The sequence below is a fragment of the Rana temporaria genome, chromosome 1 (assembly GCF_905171775.1).
Source record: "Rana temporaria chromosome 1, aRanTem1.1, whole genome shotgun sequence".
Classification (NCBI taxonomy): Eukaryota; Metazoa; Chordata; class Amphibia; order Anura; family Ranidae; genus Rana; species Rana temporaria.
In genome coordinates, this window is record NC_053489.1 from 680,203,077 (window position 1) to 680,220,033 (window position 16,957).

At 38.4% G+C, this 16,957-nt stretch overlaps 2 protein-coding genes across 2 annotated transcripts; one reads left to right on the top strand and one right to left on the bottom strand.

The window, feature by feature from the left end:
• Nucleotides 1-1,377: 1,377 nt before the first annotated feature.
• On the bottom strand, nucleotides 1,378-5,190 carry LOC120945350 (serine/threonine-protein kinase SBK1-like). Its single transcript, XM_040359465.1, has 4 exons — nucleotides 5,016-5,190; nucleotides 4,249-4,451; nucleotides 3,269-3,832; nucleotides 1,378-1,635 (listed from the first exon to the last, which is right to left on the bottom strand). The coding sequence occupies exons 1-4, from the start codon at nucleotides 5,188-5,190 to the stop codon at nucleotides 1,378-1,380; spliced, it is 1,200 nt and encodes a 399-aa protein (XP_040215399.1).
• Nucleotides 5,191-6,248: 1,058 nt separating this feature from the next.
• On the top strand, nucleotides 6,249-13,274 carry LOC120945361 (serine/threonine-protein kinase SBK1-like). The gene is made up of 4 exons (XM_040359478.1): nucleotides 6,249-6,290; nucleotides 11,216-11,384; nucleotides 12,064-12,266; nucleotides 12,477-13,274. The coding sequence occupies exons 1-4, from the start codon at nucleotides 6,249-6,251 to the stop codon at nucleotides 13,272-13,274; spliced, it is 1,212 nt and encodes a 403-aa protein (XP_040215412.1).
• The last annotated feature ends 3,683 nt before the right edge of the window (nucleotides 13,275-16,957 follow it).

Here is a 16,957-nt window from a genome sequence, read left to right on the forward strand (position 1 = left end):
ACTTTGTCCCTGCAACCTGCTGCGACTTCCTGCCTTTCAAGATTTGCATCACCTGCTGCGGGCTTCCAGAGTTACATCTGCGGGCACTCGTGTCTCCCCTGGTCCTTGGTTTCTCCTGTCTCCACTCTCAGCAGGACCAGGGCCAGAGATTCAAGAGAGGCTGAGCTTGTCACTTCAGACTTCACCCAGGTACGTGACAGTCTGCAAGCAGCTCAACTCACTGCTGTTAGACAAACAGCAAACACAGACCACAGAGTGTAGATGGAAATGGTGTTTTCCACGGTATGGCAGTCTCCTTTATGTTGCTGTAGTCCTCTCAGTGGCAGATAAGGCCATACATAATGATGTAAAGACAGGGAGAGCAATCATAGCATACCTCAGACGGGGGAACCACATAGGGGCAGACGTCACTCACACGGTATTGCACTCACTTGTTATGAAGGGAGCATGGGCAAAACTCCACGAACACCGAGTTCATAAGCCCTCAGTGTGTATATGGCTCTGTATAAGTCCCCTTCTGTTACCAGGTCATCAGTAGGATGAGTACTCAGTGGGTTATATGAGGGATAAAAAGGGAGGCATACATGGCATAATCCTGTTTAAAAGAGGTTTATTTAAACCAAAAAACAAATAATAACTCACATTTGGCAGAAAAAACTGGTGTACTGAATCCACGAGCGCCGAGCTCGTCTTCCTACTGTCAGGATGTAGGTATACCTAATCCTCCAATCCCGACACGTATCGTCACGTCATGTGATTTCATCAGGGGATGCATTAGGTAAAGTGTATAAGCTTAAATAGTCTGCATAATTGAACGTTCGTCGGCTATTTTGCTGGAGCCCATTTAATACACAAGCCATCCACCATTTTGCCTACGTCCCAGACTATTATCTATGGGATGGGGCATAATGCAGGGCATAGTGTGCTCAACAGGAACGTATATATTCTAGTGGCCGACAACACTAATAATAAGTGCGGGCCTGAGGCAAAAAAAATTGTTGACACCGTTCTACACATCGGCCAGCCGCCATTTTGCCTTGGTCACAGGCTGGTAAGCGAGTGAGACATGTTGCAGTAATAAGTGCAGGCAATATTAGCGGAGAACAACAGTCCTATATTTTTTAGCCACTTCTTTTTTGCTTTATGTCACCTGTATTGTTTTACTCAGTCCCACCATTGTGTAGAACTGTTTTAACTCTGCTTTTATTAATAGTAATTATGTATTTATCATTTTATTAATGTTCTCCAGTTAAGGCAGTACAGCCTGGCTTTTTAATTTAAGTCCACCTAGGCCTAGGCTCTTAGCAATTTTGATCTCCAGCTCCCCTCTTATGCAAGCCGGCTTTATGTTGTTGGCATCTATACCGTTTTTCTCTGCTAATACCATCCCAGCAGGACCTGATCTGATACTGGTCCTCTGTTCTGTATCTGCATCTCTCGCAACCTCCTTTCGCATTCCTCTTCAATGGTAGCTGGTCTCTGCACATCTCCTCCTCTCCTGCTATGCAGACCTTGGATCCAGGTGAAGGTTTGGATGTCCCAGACTGCAGGAAGCATTTCACTGCTTGCCACCAATGTAAAAAACTGTCCCACACTCCGATTGAGTGCTTTCGTCATATACCGCTTCTTCCCAGTCTGAATATAAATATCAGATATTAAAACTGCTAACAACCACAAAACAAGACAATACTCGTTTAGTTGCTGAACATGGACTCTTTATTAGAAAAAGAATACAGTCTTATATACAGATGAGGTTTACCCCCTCCTGCTCATATTACTCTAACAATATATATATATATATATATATATATATATATATATATATATATAAATGACCCTAAGAAAATAAAATAAAGCTAAACATTAAAAAAAATATATTAAAAATATAACGCCCAACTCAAAAACACCAAACCAAAATAAAACATTTTTTTTTTTTTTGGCTTAATGAAAGAGAAAAAGTAACTTGCATACTATTAACAAAATGCTAAAAACACCCAAAAAAATAAAAAGCAGGACTAAAAAGAACTGTGGGGTCTTTTTATATTGCAGTGAATACAACCAGGCTTATACTCTACTCTCCATAGCCAGAGATACTGCAATACACTGTAAACATATCATTCAAAAAGTATATGCAGAATACAATATAGTAATACACATAACACTGAATACTGTTTATAGCACCATACTGAAAGCACACAACATTAAGGGCCCTTTCACATGGAGCGGATCCGTATTGATCCGTCCTGTGTGTGTCCGTCGGCTCAGTGGGGATCCTCCGTAAATCCCCGCTGAGCTGTCGGCGGACAGGGCGGTCCCCGCACACTGTGCAGAGACCGCCCTGTCTTTGCTCTGCACTCCCCTATGGGGAATCGGATGAATATGGACCGTGTGTCCGTATTCATCCGATCCGTTCCGCCAGACGGAAGAAAAATAGGGTTTTCTTCCGTCTGAAAAAGCGGAACTTTGCGGAGGCGGATCGTTACGGACGTTAGCGGATGCATCATTCGCTAACATCTGCAATCCCATAGGGATACATTACAAGTAAACGAAAACGAACTTGTAATAAACGATCCGTTCGTCCGCCCGTGTGAAAGGGCCCTAACTGGTCTTTTCCATTAACAAATGTCAGTTGTCCTTCACCCACACTAAATTTACCAACACTGACAAAAGGGTGCTGTGAAATCAGCCTTTTATAGTGTGTGGGCTGAAACTTTACTGAGACCCAACATTTCGCACCTGACTAGAGGTCAAGTGTTTGAACATTGCCTGAGCCAAGGATAACTCAAGCATTGGGGGGACATTTGGTGGGAGGAGTTCCAACTAAACATCCTTAAAGTTCAGATCTTCTCTAAACAGTCAAACAATGTTTACAGTTTGAACTTATGCTCGGACCTAACGTTTGGCTCTACCATACCTATCATGTAGAGTTTTGTCCACACTATGCTTTTTTGTTCCTGAAGCATATCATTTCCATGGCCATCTTACATTTTTATCATGATTTGATCCATAATTTAAAAAAATTATGTGTATAAACAATCATGTGAACAAAAAAATCCATAGATGTCTAAGATGTCTACGTTCTTACATTCAGCTAGGACACACGTCTTGTACAATTTCCCAGAGTGCATTTGTCAAGTCTGTCTCTTGATTATCAGCTGATCAAAAGGACTTATGCAATTTCCACCTCAGCTCCTATAGTAAGTGTAGTAGCGGCACTTGCGGTAGCTCTGGAATGGACATCATTTCCTTTGTATGACATTTGTATTACAGTACTCCTTGTATGGTTTTCTGAAAGTATTTCTGCTTTCCATGGCACATGAAGATATTTTAGAATGTCCATTGCTGAGCACCTCTCAGAAGCATTGAGGGCCAAAAGATCCCAAAACATTTGCCTGGCTTCAAGAGAGAACTTCTTCCACTTTTCTGATGCTAAAGTCACATCTTTTCTGACTTGCCACCACGCAAAGTCTCTGTACATTGGGTCACGTCTCTCTGCTCCTTTCCAAGGGAATGATCCAGTCAAAGCTGCGTAAATCGTGACACCAAAGGCCCAGATATCAATGCTCGGGCGTAGAAGCAACTGATCTCCTTTTTTCAGGCTACACAGTTCCGGAGCCCTATACGGTGTGAAGCGGGATATAGATGGTACTTCAGTACCCTGGAGCCTTGTCAGTCCAAAATCTGCCACTTTGATAATATTACATTCAAAGTCCATTAGCAGAATATTGTCCGGCTTGATGTCACGGTGGACCATCCCTTTGCTGTGCATGTATTCCAAAGCACTGGCTATCTGAGGAACAAATCGCTTCACTGTATCATCACTTAAACCAACCTACGAACAAAAGAATATAGGACAAAATTAGCCACTAGACACCAACATGGCAAAATATAGACACCAACATTGAAAACATGTAATAAAAAAAGACTATATTATGCATCATACAGGGACATAAAATATTTGCTAAAAACACTTGAAAGGATGCTTAAAGGAAACCTGTTGATATACAAATATGAGAGTCACCATGGATGGTGCTAGATCCAGGACCACCATTCTTCACCTTGCTTCACAGCTGAGAAAGTTACATACCTAAAATCAAACCTAATACTCAAATGATACACAATCCCACCAACTGAATGTAATGAGTGGGGAGTCCTTAAACCTCTACTTTAAACACTTTAAAGAGATTAAAGAAAGGAAATAAATATTTTCTTAATTTAAAGATTATTATTGTTTTCATACAAACTTACATTTGGTTTTATTAGGGAATAAAGAGTTCCAGCTGTCGCCACCTCCTGAACAAACGCGTAGCCTCTACTTGTGTGAAAGGCAACTTCATGGGTCCTAATGATGTTGGGATGGCCGCTGAGGGTGATAGACATCCCATATTCCACCAGAAAGTTGTCCATTTGAACCTTCACCTTGCTAAGCAGCTTCACAGCCACCAACTGACCTGCCAAACAGAGAGAGAGAGAGAAAAGAGAATTAGTAACATAAACAAATGCAGAAGCTTGCTAAAAGCCTATTGAAGTGTACAAAAAACCTGAATAAATCTACAGCAGTGACTCATTGAGATGAAAATCATCTCACCAAAACTGGAAATGAGGGGGGCTTTAAGAACTTACTTTGAAAGGTACTTGGAAGCAAATTAAAAGATTGCTGCTTAAAGCAAGGTTAATGCTTTGTAAATGCTTCCTGTACACAATGCTCAGGATAATATTCACAAGCTTAAGTTAAACAATTTGTGTGTACACGTGGCTTCAAAGTTGTCCTAATGATTGTCTACAAATGAGCAATTCTATTGATTCTTGGACCTCGAAAGTCAGACTCTGCATTTGTTCCAGAACAAATATACAAGTCTCTTCTAACAGAAAAAAACTCTACCTACTGGCAATTTGACATTTTTTATTGTTCCGCTAGTTCCATAGAAATGGTTTTGGTGGCTCTGAAATGATTCAGAAGCACAACTAATACTAAGAAAGTATTTTCCTTACATGAATTAAGTTATAATGTTTACCTGAACCCCGAGGTTTGGCAAGGAGGACCTTTCCATATGAACCCGTCCCAAGTTCTTGGATGGTGTCAAAGTGTTCGGAAAATTCCATCATCTTCAGGTTTTCGGAGGTCTGGGTGATGAGTTGAAGGACATGCCTTGCGGTGTTCTTGGTCACCTCCTGGATATTAGAAGCCATTCTGGAATCATGACAAAAACAAAATTACAGGTTAGTTTCTCTTGACCTTGTAATTATGATAACAAACAGCATTAGACATCCCTCTGAATATTAGACAGCATCTATGGTCAGGATTTTACAAGCATCTGTATCCCAGTTGGGGAGATATCATGTTCTGTGTCATCTCCAGTGATGGATACATATGACAGTTAAAAGCTGACAGAGATTACAAACCAAGAAATGTTGTTTTTTTTTAAGCTGAATCTCTAAAATACAGCACTTGTAGAGAGCGGCTGGTCAAAAAAATCAACATTCTAATTAATAGAGGTGCAAATGTCCCTGGTATTGTAACAATAAGGCATAAGAGAAATTAAATAACACTTCTGTGTAAATTAAAAACAAATTGTAATGGTGGAATTTGGAACCCAAACTACTATTAAAAAATGTACTTAAAAAAAAGTGGATTGTGCTTTCACACCCAACTGTTGGATGGTGGAAAGTAACAAATAACCTAAGACTTCACAGTTTAATTTTACTTTATAGATATATTATGACAGACCATCTCCATGTATGAGGTTGGTTATATTAAAAATAAATTAAGTATTGCAAGACGGATTTCCAATCTGTGTATGGATCTCTACTCTGACCATAAATGGCAAGAGAAATACAATAAAAAAATCGAAATTTAAAGAACATTAAAGAGTTTGTCTATTTAACTCACTGATTAGTTATCTGTTACAGAGAGTAGACAACAGGTCCTAAAAGAAAGATCCTAATCTTTTTTAGGAAACTATAATGTTTTAAATGACTAACCTGAGAAAATGAAGGTGCAGATGGGATCTCACTGGGTCTTCACTAGTGGAATCTTTGTAGACTTCCCAACGTGTTAATTCTTCTTGAAATAGTTGCGGGATGAAGTAGTCAATGGAAATATAAACTCACTTTTGCTTCAAGTAAAATCTAATTTAAGTGTGGACTGGATATACAGTATGTGGGGTATATATGTGGGAAGGGGAGTGGCTTTTGCTAATTGATGGGAGAACGTGATTGGCCAACACACAGGAGCTGCTCATTAACATATGACTGGAGACTTTGGAAAGAGATCTAGAAGGGTGGAGCAGGTAGGTCCATATCAATGGGGTTTGTGCATTCTGTTTTGTTTTGTGAAGGGTTGAAATCTGAGCCTGAAAATAAGTAATCTGAAGGATTTTAATAAATATTATGTAATGAAAAATTATATGTAATGAAATATTAAAAAAAAATCAAGCAACTTCATTCCAAATATTCTAAATTATAAAGTCAAATATGTTGGCACGCTTTAACCATGTACATTCTATTTTTAGGATCATGTATAAAACATCTGTATAAGTGAACTCATACATTCTTCCAGATATAGATCATAAATACAGTATACAATCTTAAGCGACTATAAAAAGGAGAAAACCAATATCAATTGATATAAAGGTTTAAACTCTTCTTTGTGAATGGTCCCTGAATCTGAAGTCATTCTTTAAACAACAAAGATTCCCGATCACCAAAAGTTTCACAAATGCTTTGCAGACTTTTGATCACATTGGGGGGAGGGGGATTATTTTAACTGAAGAGGTAATAAATCCCTTCACATGGGTAAAATCCAAAGTTTTTTGGGGGTAAAGGTAGGGAGGTAGCCTCACCAGTGTACCCCATGTTGCCAGATATTATTGACCCAATGTGGAGGAAATGCAGGAAATTCCCAGCTACTCTGCATTAGGTTGGATAATATAACATGACTGAGAATGACCTTGTATAAAAATAATAGATCGCTGGATTTCCATATTCAGGTCATTTTACTGTACCCAAAAATGTTGTTGTGGATGGACTTCCACTTGAGTTTCTGATCCTATTACCACTGATTATACAATATATTCATCACAACCCCTATATCTGCTTATGAAAGTAAGGTTATTAATTGGGGGGGTTCAAAGCTGATCCAAATTATTAGCAGTGATTCCCACCACAGCAATACAATTTACTTAAAATGGGTATCTTGTTTTTTTTTGGGGGTGTATTATAAAACTCTACAGGGATAATGTACCACATGGGATGATAGACTGAACAGGAAACGTTGTTTGTTTGTTTTATTTTCCTAATTGTCTGTTTGTTTTATTAATAAGGTGAGAAAATATATTTTTTGTTGGTTGGAATATTTTTTTTTTCTTTAAAAAGCCTTGTTTTCTTGTATTTGCATTGTATTAGTATGAAATTAAAGCTAAAACTAGACTAAGAATTTATGGTAATTTACACACTTTTTGTTTCCTTATTTTTTTTAAATGTAACATTATATAAGATATGTAATGTGAAGTTAGTTGTAGATAAATTATAGTTGTACTTGTTTTTCTGTGCAATGTAAAAACTTTCTTGCGCATAAAGCTGTGTATGGTCAATGGACCAGAGTATGGAGTATTTTGCATTTCTTCTGGCATACCCATGGGTATTTGTCTAAAGTTGAAATATTCATAGGTGATCCCCTCTACTATTGTTTGATTGTTTACTATAATTACTGAATCCTGTCACCATTGTTCTCAGCTCCCCCTCTGTGTATTGTTTGTTGGGTGTAGGCTGAAACCATTCAGGGTAGATCTTATTGTTGTGGTAAATCTCTATGCTTCCTCACCTTGGGTGTACTGAATATTCCAGTCTCAGACAATTGGCTTAATCAAATTATATATATATATATATATATATATATATATATATATATATATATATATATATATATATTTTGTGTTATTTATTTTTCTTATAACTTTTTTTCTTGCATTATCTCAACTTGATAGTTTAACTCGGAAAAGCATGAAGATAATTACTTGAAGACCGTGTGTAAACCATCTGCTAGAAATAGCTGTCATGTATAGTATGGAAAGCGTTATAATTCATACTCTTAAGCATAAGAGCAAGCAATTTATATGTGAAGCTAAATTTAAAGATACGTTATACTCCAGGGCAGCTTGCTAATTTTTTTCCCCTAATTCCTCCCCTAAATGCTGGAGATTATGCAGTTTCTCAGGTGACCTGGTTCATATTTGGTGGAGTTGCCCTAAACGTTAGGACTGTTGGACAGCTGTTTTCCTGTTGATTACTACTCTAATGCCGCATACACACGATCAATCCATCTGATGAGAACGGACCGATGGACCATTTTAATTGGTTAACCGATGAAGCTGACTGATGGTCCGTCGCGACTACACACCATCAGTTAAAAAAACGATCGTGTCAGAACGCGGTGACGTAAAACACAACGACGTGCTGAAAAAAAACAAGTTCAATGCTTCCAAGCATACGTCGACTTGATTCTGAGCATGCATGGTATTTTAACCCGATGGTCGTGCCTACTAACGATTGGTTTTGACCTATCGGTTAGGAATCCATTGGTTAAATTTAAAGAAAGTTGGCTTTTTTTTAACGGATGGTTAAATAACCTATGGGGCCCACACACTATCGGTTTTGGCCGATGAAAGCGGTCCATCAGACCGTTGTCCTCTGTTTAACCTATCGTGTGCACGAGTCCTTACTGCTTCTGTAAAGCCCTGTACACACGGGCTGAATATCGGGGGGGGGGGGGGTATTGGGCAGTTTAATAGAAACCGTCCAACATTCGGCCCGCGTGTACGACAACTAACCCAGTTTTATTGCATAGTATTCACCAGCAGTAGATTTGAAAGATATTTGCTTTTGAAGGCACAAGCTACAGATATGACATCCTTGTTTCAATACTTGGTTTGTCGTTTTCCCAGAACATCATGTAAGTATGATATTTTCCATTATATGATATACACATGGATTGTTCTAGGTCAGAGACTCACCAAGTAGTGAAGAAATGATCAGGATGTTAATAAGGAAATAAGCCCAGACATGGCAGCTCCAATATTCCTATCCTGACAGGTAATTTTAATCCTCCTGCAAACTATTTTATGCTGATGATGTTTTATTCAATTTTTTCTTCAAAAGGTCCCTTTCAAACTAAATTAATTGGTGTACAATGTTACTAGAAGGCATAAAAACATAATAGTATAAAAAACCCACAAGAACCTACAGCCAATGTTACATTGTTTTTTCTCAATAAATTATCTGGTTAGTTCTCCCTCTTGTAATTAGTGATTTAGTCTACAATCAGGTAAACAAAAAATATATTATAAAACAAAACAATATTTCCCATTTTATAGTTAATATGGAGGAAAGTTTCATTTTAAAATTCAGCAAAGTTTTAAAGCATTTGGGGTTTCAGCATGTTTAATCCAATCACCTATTCTCTAGAAAACCTGTTTATATGCAAATCAGCCAGAACAATGCAGGTTATTTACACATCATTTACATGAGAAGTCAGCCAATGGAAATCCTTCGTTCTCTGCCTTCCCCGCCCATCTCCCTTATAAAAAGGAGACCTCTCCCTCCTCTGATCAGTTACTTCCAGAGATCCCGGTACACTCATCTATTACAGCCTTGCTGGAGATTTGGTGACGTTGTCTGGTGTTGATCTGCAGAGGAACTTAATACTTTGAGAAACAAATCCAACTTCATCACCCCTGAATCCTCTCCACATTAAGGTAAGGTCACTTTCATCTAACCAATCAATGTATCTTTATTATTGAGCATTTTGATAATAATACTGCAGAGGTTTGAGGTGTATGTAATAAATATATAAAACCTTAATATTCAAAACTGACAAAAGGGGCAATGAGTGGAGCTTAGACAAGATAATATGTAATAGAATGTATACAGAGGACAGGATAGACATTGGAGGCTTGCCATGATCAGTCTGATGAAAAAGTTGTTAACAATATATTATAAGAAATAAAAGTTGAGACAGTAATTTGTGTGATGTAATACCAAAGGAAATATATGATTGGGTATGTTTTTATCTAAAACTCCTATTACAAGTATAATCCAATCTGTACAAAAATCTTCTGATGGCCTTTATCATGGCCTCTGATGTCTTGTACTGGTCACAAAAAGTGAGACAACCATTTTATATATTTTACATGATAGTTATTATTAAAATTACACTTCTTATCTGGCTGAGCTCTGTGTTCATCCTCCTGATTTTATGTAACAAAACTAGAAAGTCGGCATAGCTGGTCGGCAAAAAGAAAGCAGAGTATCTCTTGTAGGTCATCCCTTTGGTATGTTTGGTCTTTTCATGGCAGTGTCTGCCAGAAATATAAGATTCACCAAAATTCTTCTGGCAGAAGATACACCTTTCCACCTGCTGGCCAAAGTTTATTACATTTCTTTCCTGAAGGGCACTTGGGGGAGAAATTACTCGTTTGATCCCCCCATACAGTCCCTACACATGACTGAACTGGTAATTATTGGATATATTCTTTATTGCATTCCTTTGTCGCTTTAATATATATACAATTTTGAATTTATGTCCTATCTTCAGTAATGTTTGGTGCCGTTTGACGGTCACTCACCCTAGGTCGTGCCTTCTTTGCCCCCCTTGGTCAGTTAGATGCTTTGTTGCTCATGCTGTTAACATTTACCTTGATACGTTGCCTACTAGCAACACTAAATAAAAATTGAAATAAAATTTGATATTTTTGATACATTTTTGTCGACTAATTTAGTCCTTACTCCACAACCAATCTCCCACGCATAAAATCCCATTGGGGAAACACACCCCTTCGGGGGTACAGAAACCGGCTTATTGGATATATCCAGTCACCTATTTATTGCTATAAGTCTTGGCTTTTCCATTTGATTTTGCACTTGACCAAGTTTTACATTTGTTTGATAATTGTCTTGTATATGAATCGCTGTATTTCCATATTCAGGTCCTTTTAACTGTACTCCATACATTTCTGTTGCTCTGTTAAAGATTTCACTTTTATGACTGAACCTTATTCCTGAGTCACATTGATTAAGATGTGGAGCTTTATTGAGCATTTCATATGTATAGGTATATTAAATTCTAGTAATAGTATTCATATTTGACAAATTTCTAAAGTTTTTCATTAAAAAATAAATGTCTTCTTAATGTAACAAGTTTTCTGTTTTTGCTCTCCAGGACACTATGGCCTCCGTTGCTGATGATGTAAAAGGACTTCTGGACAGAATGGTCTCCTTCTATTCCCAAAGACTAGTGAATGTAGACTTAGAGGAACACTTCTTCAATGTGAAGGAACTTGGAGAAGGAGGCTATGGAAAAGTATTATTGGCAAACGCCAAGACAACAGGTCAGTGAATTATTCTAACCAACATTTCAATATAAATATTGTCTATGATCATTTATGTATATGTATGTTAAAGTGATCTGTAAGTAATAGACTTTATATTTATTACATCTCTATAAGTATAAACTGTTCAAAATATGAATTCATGTTGGTAGAATTATTTAGGTAACTAAGCAATAGTCTGGGTCTTGGGAAGAGTTATGTAAATATCAAAATACTATGATGGGTACATATCTGTCTGGAGGAGTAGACTGTATTTGCATGCAGACTGTCCTAGATAATGGTCACATGTGATGCTGATCCTCCATGATTAAAAGATTATAAATCCAATGAATGAAAGGGGTGGGCTAGGAACAGTCAGGCTGGGGAGGATATGATACTAATAATGACGGACGTTCCCCAGCCAGGAAACAAGATGGGGTCTGTCTGGTTTGTTGCTTCTTCTAATGCACATTGAAAAAAATGAGAGTAGGAAATCTCAGTCCAGTAGAATTTCTTCAGTACAGGAGAGATGATTTCTGGAAAGGTTGGCATTGGCTTTAAATGAAGCATAATACATTCTCAAACATTTTAATAAGATCTGTTGCTCCAAGATTGAGATTTTCAAGTGGACATAAAAAAATAACCAGCTAAAAATATTATATTTTTATTCCAAGTTAAATTATTGTTTTGTTTTTTACAGGTCAAACCATGGCATTGAAGGTCATGAATAAAAAGAGAACCAGTCAGCTGTCTTTTCTCCAGGAGTTTAGCATTTCATACTTACTTTCTCCTCATCCCAATATCATCGGATGTCATGGCATCGCCTTCACCACCATCAAATACTTTGTCTTTGCCCAGGAACTGGCCCCTGCTGGTGATCTGTTCTCCATGAATTTACCACATGTAAGTACATTAAGTTTTCGGGATGCCCTTTTTTTTTTAGTTTTGATAAAGAAGTGTTAAAACTAATATTTAAAATGTTCCATTACTTTGTCTTAATGATGGTGAAAAGTTATGGCCATACATATACTATAACTGATTCTGAATTTCTCTTTATATTCTACCAAACTGTATTTTTAACATCTATTTTGTATTTTGATCTTTTTTTTCTAGGTGGGAATTCCAGAAGACGTAATCAAGAGGTGTTCTGTACAGATCTCCAATGCTCTTGAATTCATGTCCGAGAAAGGACTTGTTCATATGGATTTGAAGCCAGAAAACATTTTGGTGTTTGACAAGGACTGCCACTCCATCAAGATCACAGACTTTGGCCTTGCTAAGGTCAGAGGGACAGTGATAACCTCCGGGTGTGGCAGCAAATCTTACATGGCCCCAGAATTGTGTGACATAACCATCTCAGATGGACTGGTTGTAGATGGCAGCCTGGATGTGTGGTCGTTTGGTGTCAACATCTACTCCTTTATTACAGGGGAGTTTCCATGGCAGGTGGCCACCCTTGATGATGAAGGATATAAATGTTTTGTTGACTGGCAGAACAATTTTCATATGGACAATCCTCCTGAAGCATGGAGAAAGATTCCCACTGGGATACGAAGGATGTTTATCGATCTTTTGGCCATTGACTCTATGAAAAGAAGTAAAGCTACAGAAATTCTGAAATATGTGAGTGAAAGATGGAAGGAAGATTCTCCAGATGCAGCCACAGGACAAGAAGATGAGGATCCCATTAAAAGCAGCTCTGTGCAATATGAGGAATCCATGACTTCCGACCTGAACACCTCACAGGGCAGTGTTTCCATCACATCCTTGTATTACATTTTAAACACAGACTCTTCTGGATCTCAGTCTGAGATGACTCCAGAACCACAGAAGGACAACATGGAAGAGCCACTTATCATATTTGATGATGAATTTTCATTACATGTTGGTGCAGAGGTAGACATTGAATGAACACAAATTGGTGAGTGTTGGTGCATCAGAAAGAAGATCACATATGACCAACTTTCTCAGGTATGTGGCTTTCTCAATGTTTTATGGTCATGTCGCAGTAGACATTCATTACTTTTTGTAATGAGGTATGCCAATGATGGAACGTCTGTTAGCGACTTTCAGAGTGGTGGGGATAAGCCTCGTAGTTAGGAAAATTAAATAGAAACCTGAATCAAAGAGGCTGATAGAAAGGGTCTTCTAGCTAACAATGGTAATAGAAGGACTCTTGTTGGATATGATATTACCAGTTTGCTGTTAAAAATGTTAAATTGCATTGGCATTGCCAAGACCAATTATAACATGTTTAGAGCAGTAACAGGAATCTGAGTAATTCAGTTTTTATCAATATAGAACAGTCAAACCAGTGAAGGACGGTTGCTTATTGGTTGGTGTAGGTCTCTATCTATATGTATTTTCTCCTATTAACTAGATTTGTCTATTCTGGGGTTATTATGTAATTTGCACAACCACAACCTGTGATATAACGTCTTGACGGAAACTTTTAAAGCCTTTTGTAACCTTTTTAATGAAACCACAACCTGTGACCTTATAATTTATTTTTTTCTATTAACAGTTTTTATAGATTTTTTTACATGACAAAAAAAGATGAGTTATCAGGCGGGGGACAACGTATAATGTCCAAAATCAATTAGTAACAAAGACACTTAGCTTAAAGATTTGCATAAGTCACAGTGGCCAAATCAACTACATAAAACAGTGGTTTAACCACTTCAATACCGGGCTTTTATACCCACCTCAATACCGGGCCTATTCTGGCACTTCTCTCCTACATGTACAAATCATCATTCTTTTGCTAGAAAATTACGCCGAACCCCCAAACATTATATATATTTTTTTAGCAGACACCCTAGGGAATAAAACGACGGTCATTGAAACATTTTATCTTGCACGGTATTTGCGCAATAATTTTTCAAACGCCTTTTTTTTGGAATAAAATTGTTTCATGAATTAAAAAAAATAACAAAACAGTAAAGTTAGCACCATTTTTTTTGTAAAATATGAAAGATTATGTTACACCGAGTAAATAGATAAATGGGGTAAGGATCTCGCGCCAATAAAATAAATGTATCAAAAATGAGAAAGCTGCTACCCAAAAAATTCAAAGAATAAATGCAAATGTGAAAAGTGGACAGGGGGCGCTAGTGGGACTAAAACATATGTGAAAATCCAAAAAAACACAATAGCAATATACAATCACAATTGAGTAAATTTTGCAATAAATGCCTGATTGAAAAAGTGCAATAGTGCAAGGATAATAGGATCTCATCCATATACTGAGTACATAGAGAAACAGTGAACGTAAAGAAAAAACAAAATGTCCATAAACTGAATAGCAAGTGTTCTACCAGACCCAAAGTAAAAATTCATACCCCTAAAAAACCCAGGACTCCATCCCAATCCAAAAGTTCATATCAATCAGGAGGTGGGAGTGCTTCACATGGGGGCCACTACCCACCACCATCTAATGACTATTACCCTACCCCCTACATGATTCCTACCCACGAGGCGGTACGTGGATCACGCACAGCATCTTCCTGTCCAGCTGGCTTCTCAGTCTTACGAGGTGGAGCGCACGCTGTAAACCTCCCCAGCGCGGACATCGCTCTCTATTCGATCGATTTGAACGATCCTTTCTGACCACAAGCTCAAAGCCTCAGTGCCGGGACGCGGGCACTACCCAAGTAAGCCTCCATTCGGCACTGTGTTGTTTTTAACTTTTTAAATAAAACGTTATTATGCCATGGCGGTATCTCTCTGTTCTTATACCCCTATGACGCTCTAACCAGCTGACCCACAGGAACTCCAGGTGTCTATACTTTGTCCATGGTGACAACGAGCTCAATTTGACCTCTTTTTAGCGAAAAAGGTCAACTTCCTGCGGTAAGGGGCCATCCTTTATATGCACTATTGGGTGATTTAGATCGGTGAAGGTGGAAACCTGCTTGCATCTTATCACATGCACAGTGATAAACAAGGAACATATGAACACTTGCTATTCAGTTTATGGACATTTTGGTTTTTCTTTACGTTCACTGTTTCTCTATGTACTCAGTATATGGATGAGATCCTATCATCCTTGCACTATTGCACTTTTTCAATCAGGCATTTATTGCACAATTACTCAATTGTGATTGTATATTGCTATTGTGTTTTTTTGGATTTTCACATATGTTTTAGTCCCACTAGCGCCCCCTGTCCAAGTAAATAGATACCTAACATGTCACGCTTTAAAATTGCGCACACTCGTGGAATTGCGCCAAACTTCGGTACTTAAAAATCTCCATCGGCAACGCTTTGAAATTTTTTACAAGTTACCAGTTTAGATTTACAGAGGAGATCTAGTGCTAGGCATGATGATTGTTGGTGGCACGCTAACGCATGCGGCAATACCTCACGGTGTTTACATATGTCAGCAGGACTTACGTGTGCGTTCGCTTCTGCGCGCGAGCTACCGGGGACAGGGGCGTTTTAATTTTTTTTTTTATTGTTTTATTTTTTTTTTTACTTATTTATTTAAAACTTTTAAAACTTTTTTTTTTCTTTTTTTTTTTTTTATCACTCTTATTCCTATTACAAGGAATGTAAACATCCCTTGTAATAGGAAATGTGTGTGACAGGTCCTCTTTTCCAGCCTCCTCCAGGCTGGAGAGCATGAGATCGGTGAAAAAAATTCACCGATCTCATGATCTGTGTTGCTCACTAGCTGCAATCGCGGCTTTGTTTACTTAAGGGTACCCGGGCGTGAGGTCATCACATCGCACCCGGGTCCTCTGACGGTCATAGAGATGACTGGTGACCATCTGGTCACCAGTCATCTCTATGCTTCCTGCCTGCGCCGGACAATTTCTTCTCCGGGCCCCCGATGGCATGGGAGTGCCCGGAGAAGCACCGGATGGCGGCGGGAGGGGGGTTGTCCCCTCCCGCCGCCTATAAGAACGATCAAGTGGCGGAACCGCCGCTATGATTGTTCTTATGGTGCGCAGGATCGCCGGCTGAAGACATGGATATCTGAATGATGCCTCTAGCTGCAGGCATCATCTAGATATCCCCTGGGAAAGCCCGGGACGTCATATGACGTCCACCCAGGATGGGAGATCCCATCTGTGGACGTCATATGACGATAGACCGGTATTGAAGTGGTTAAAAAAAAAAGAAAAAGCATATCACCCGGTCTAGCTGTGTAAATGTACGCGATTGGTCACTGTTCCCAACCGGGCCAATTAAAATTCAGCCGGGCGCAGGGACAGCATCTAAGGCACCATATGATGACCTTATGATTTATTACCATTTCATATATAAATATATCATTTATTACTACAGGATTCTCGGTTATTCTAAAGAAAAATAGACCTTCAGAACTGACCACATGCAGTTTATTATTCTAAATTCAATTTTTTATGATTTAATTTAATTTATGATAATCATTTCTCTATTTGGTTGTAACAATATTTCTTTACATTTATTAGATGACAAGTCTGGACTCTCCCCGGTGGATGAACAAGACCCCTGCCTGGTACATGGGGGATGTAACTTGTACATATATGAGTAGTTACTCCTCCTGTGCACTGGGTGGGGCTCTTGAATTTTCTTCATATGGAAAAATACCCGCTGATCCTGCCAGA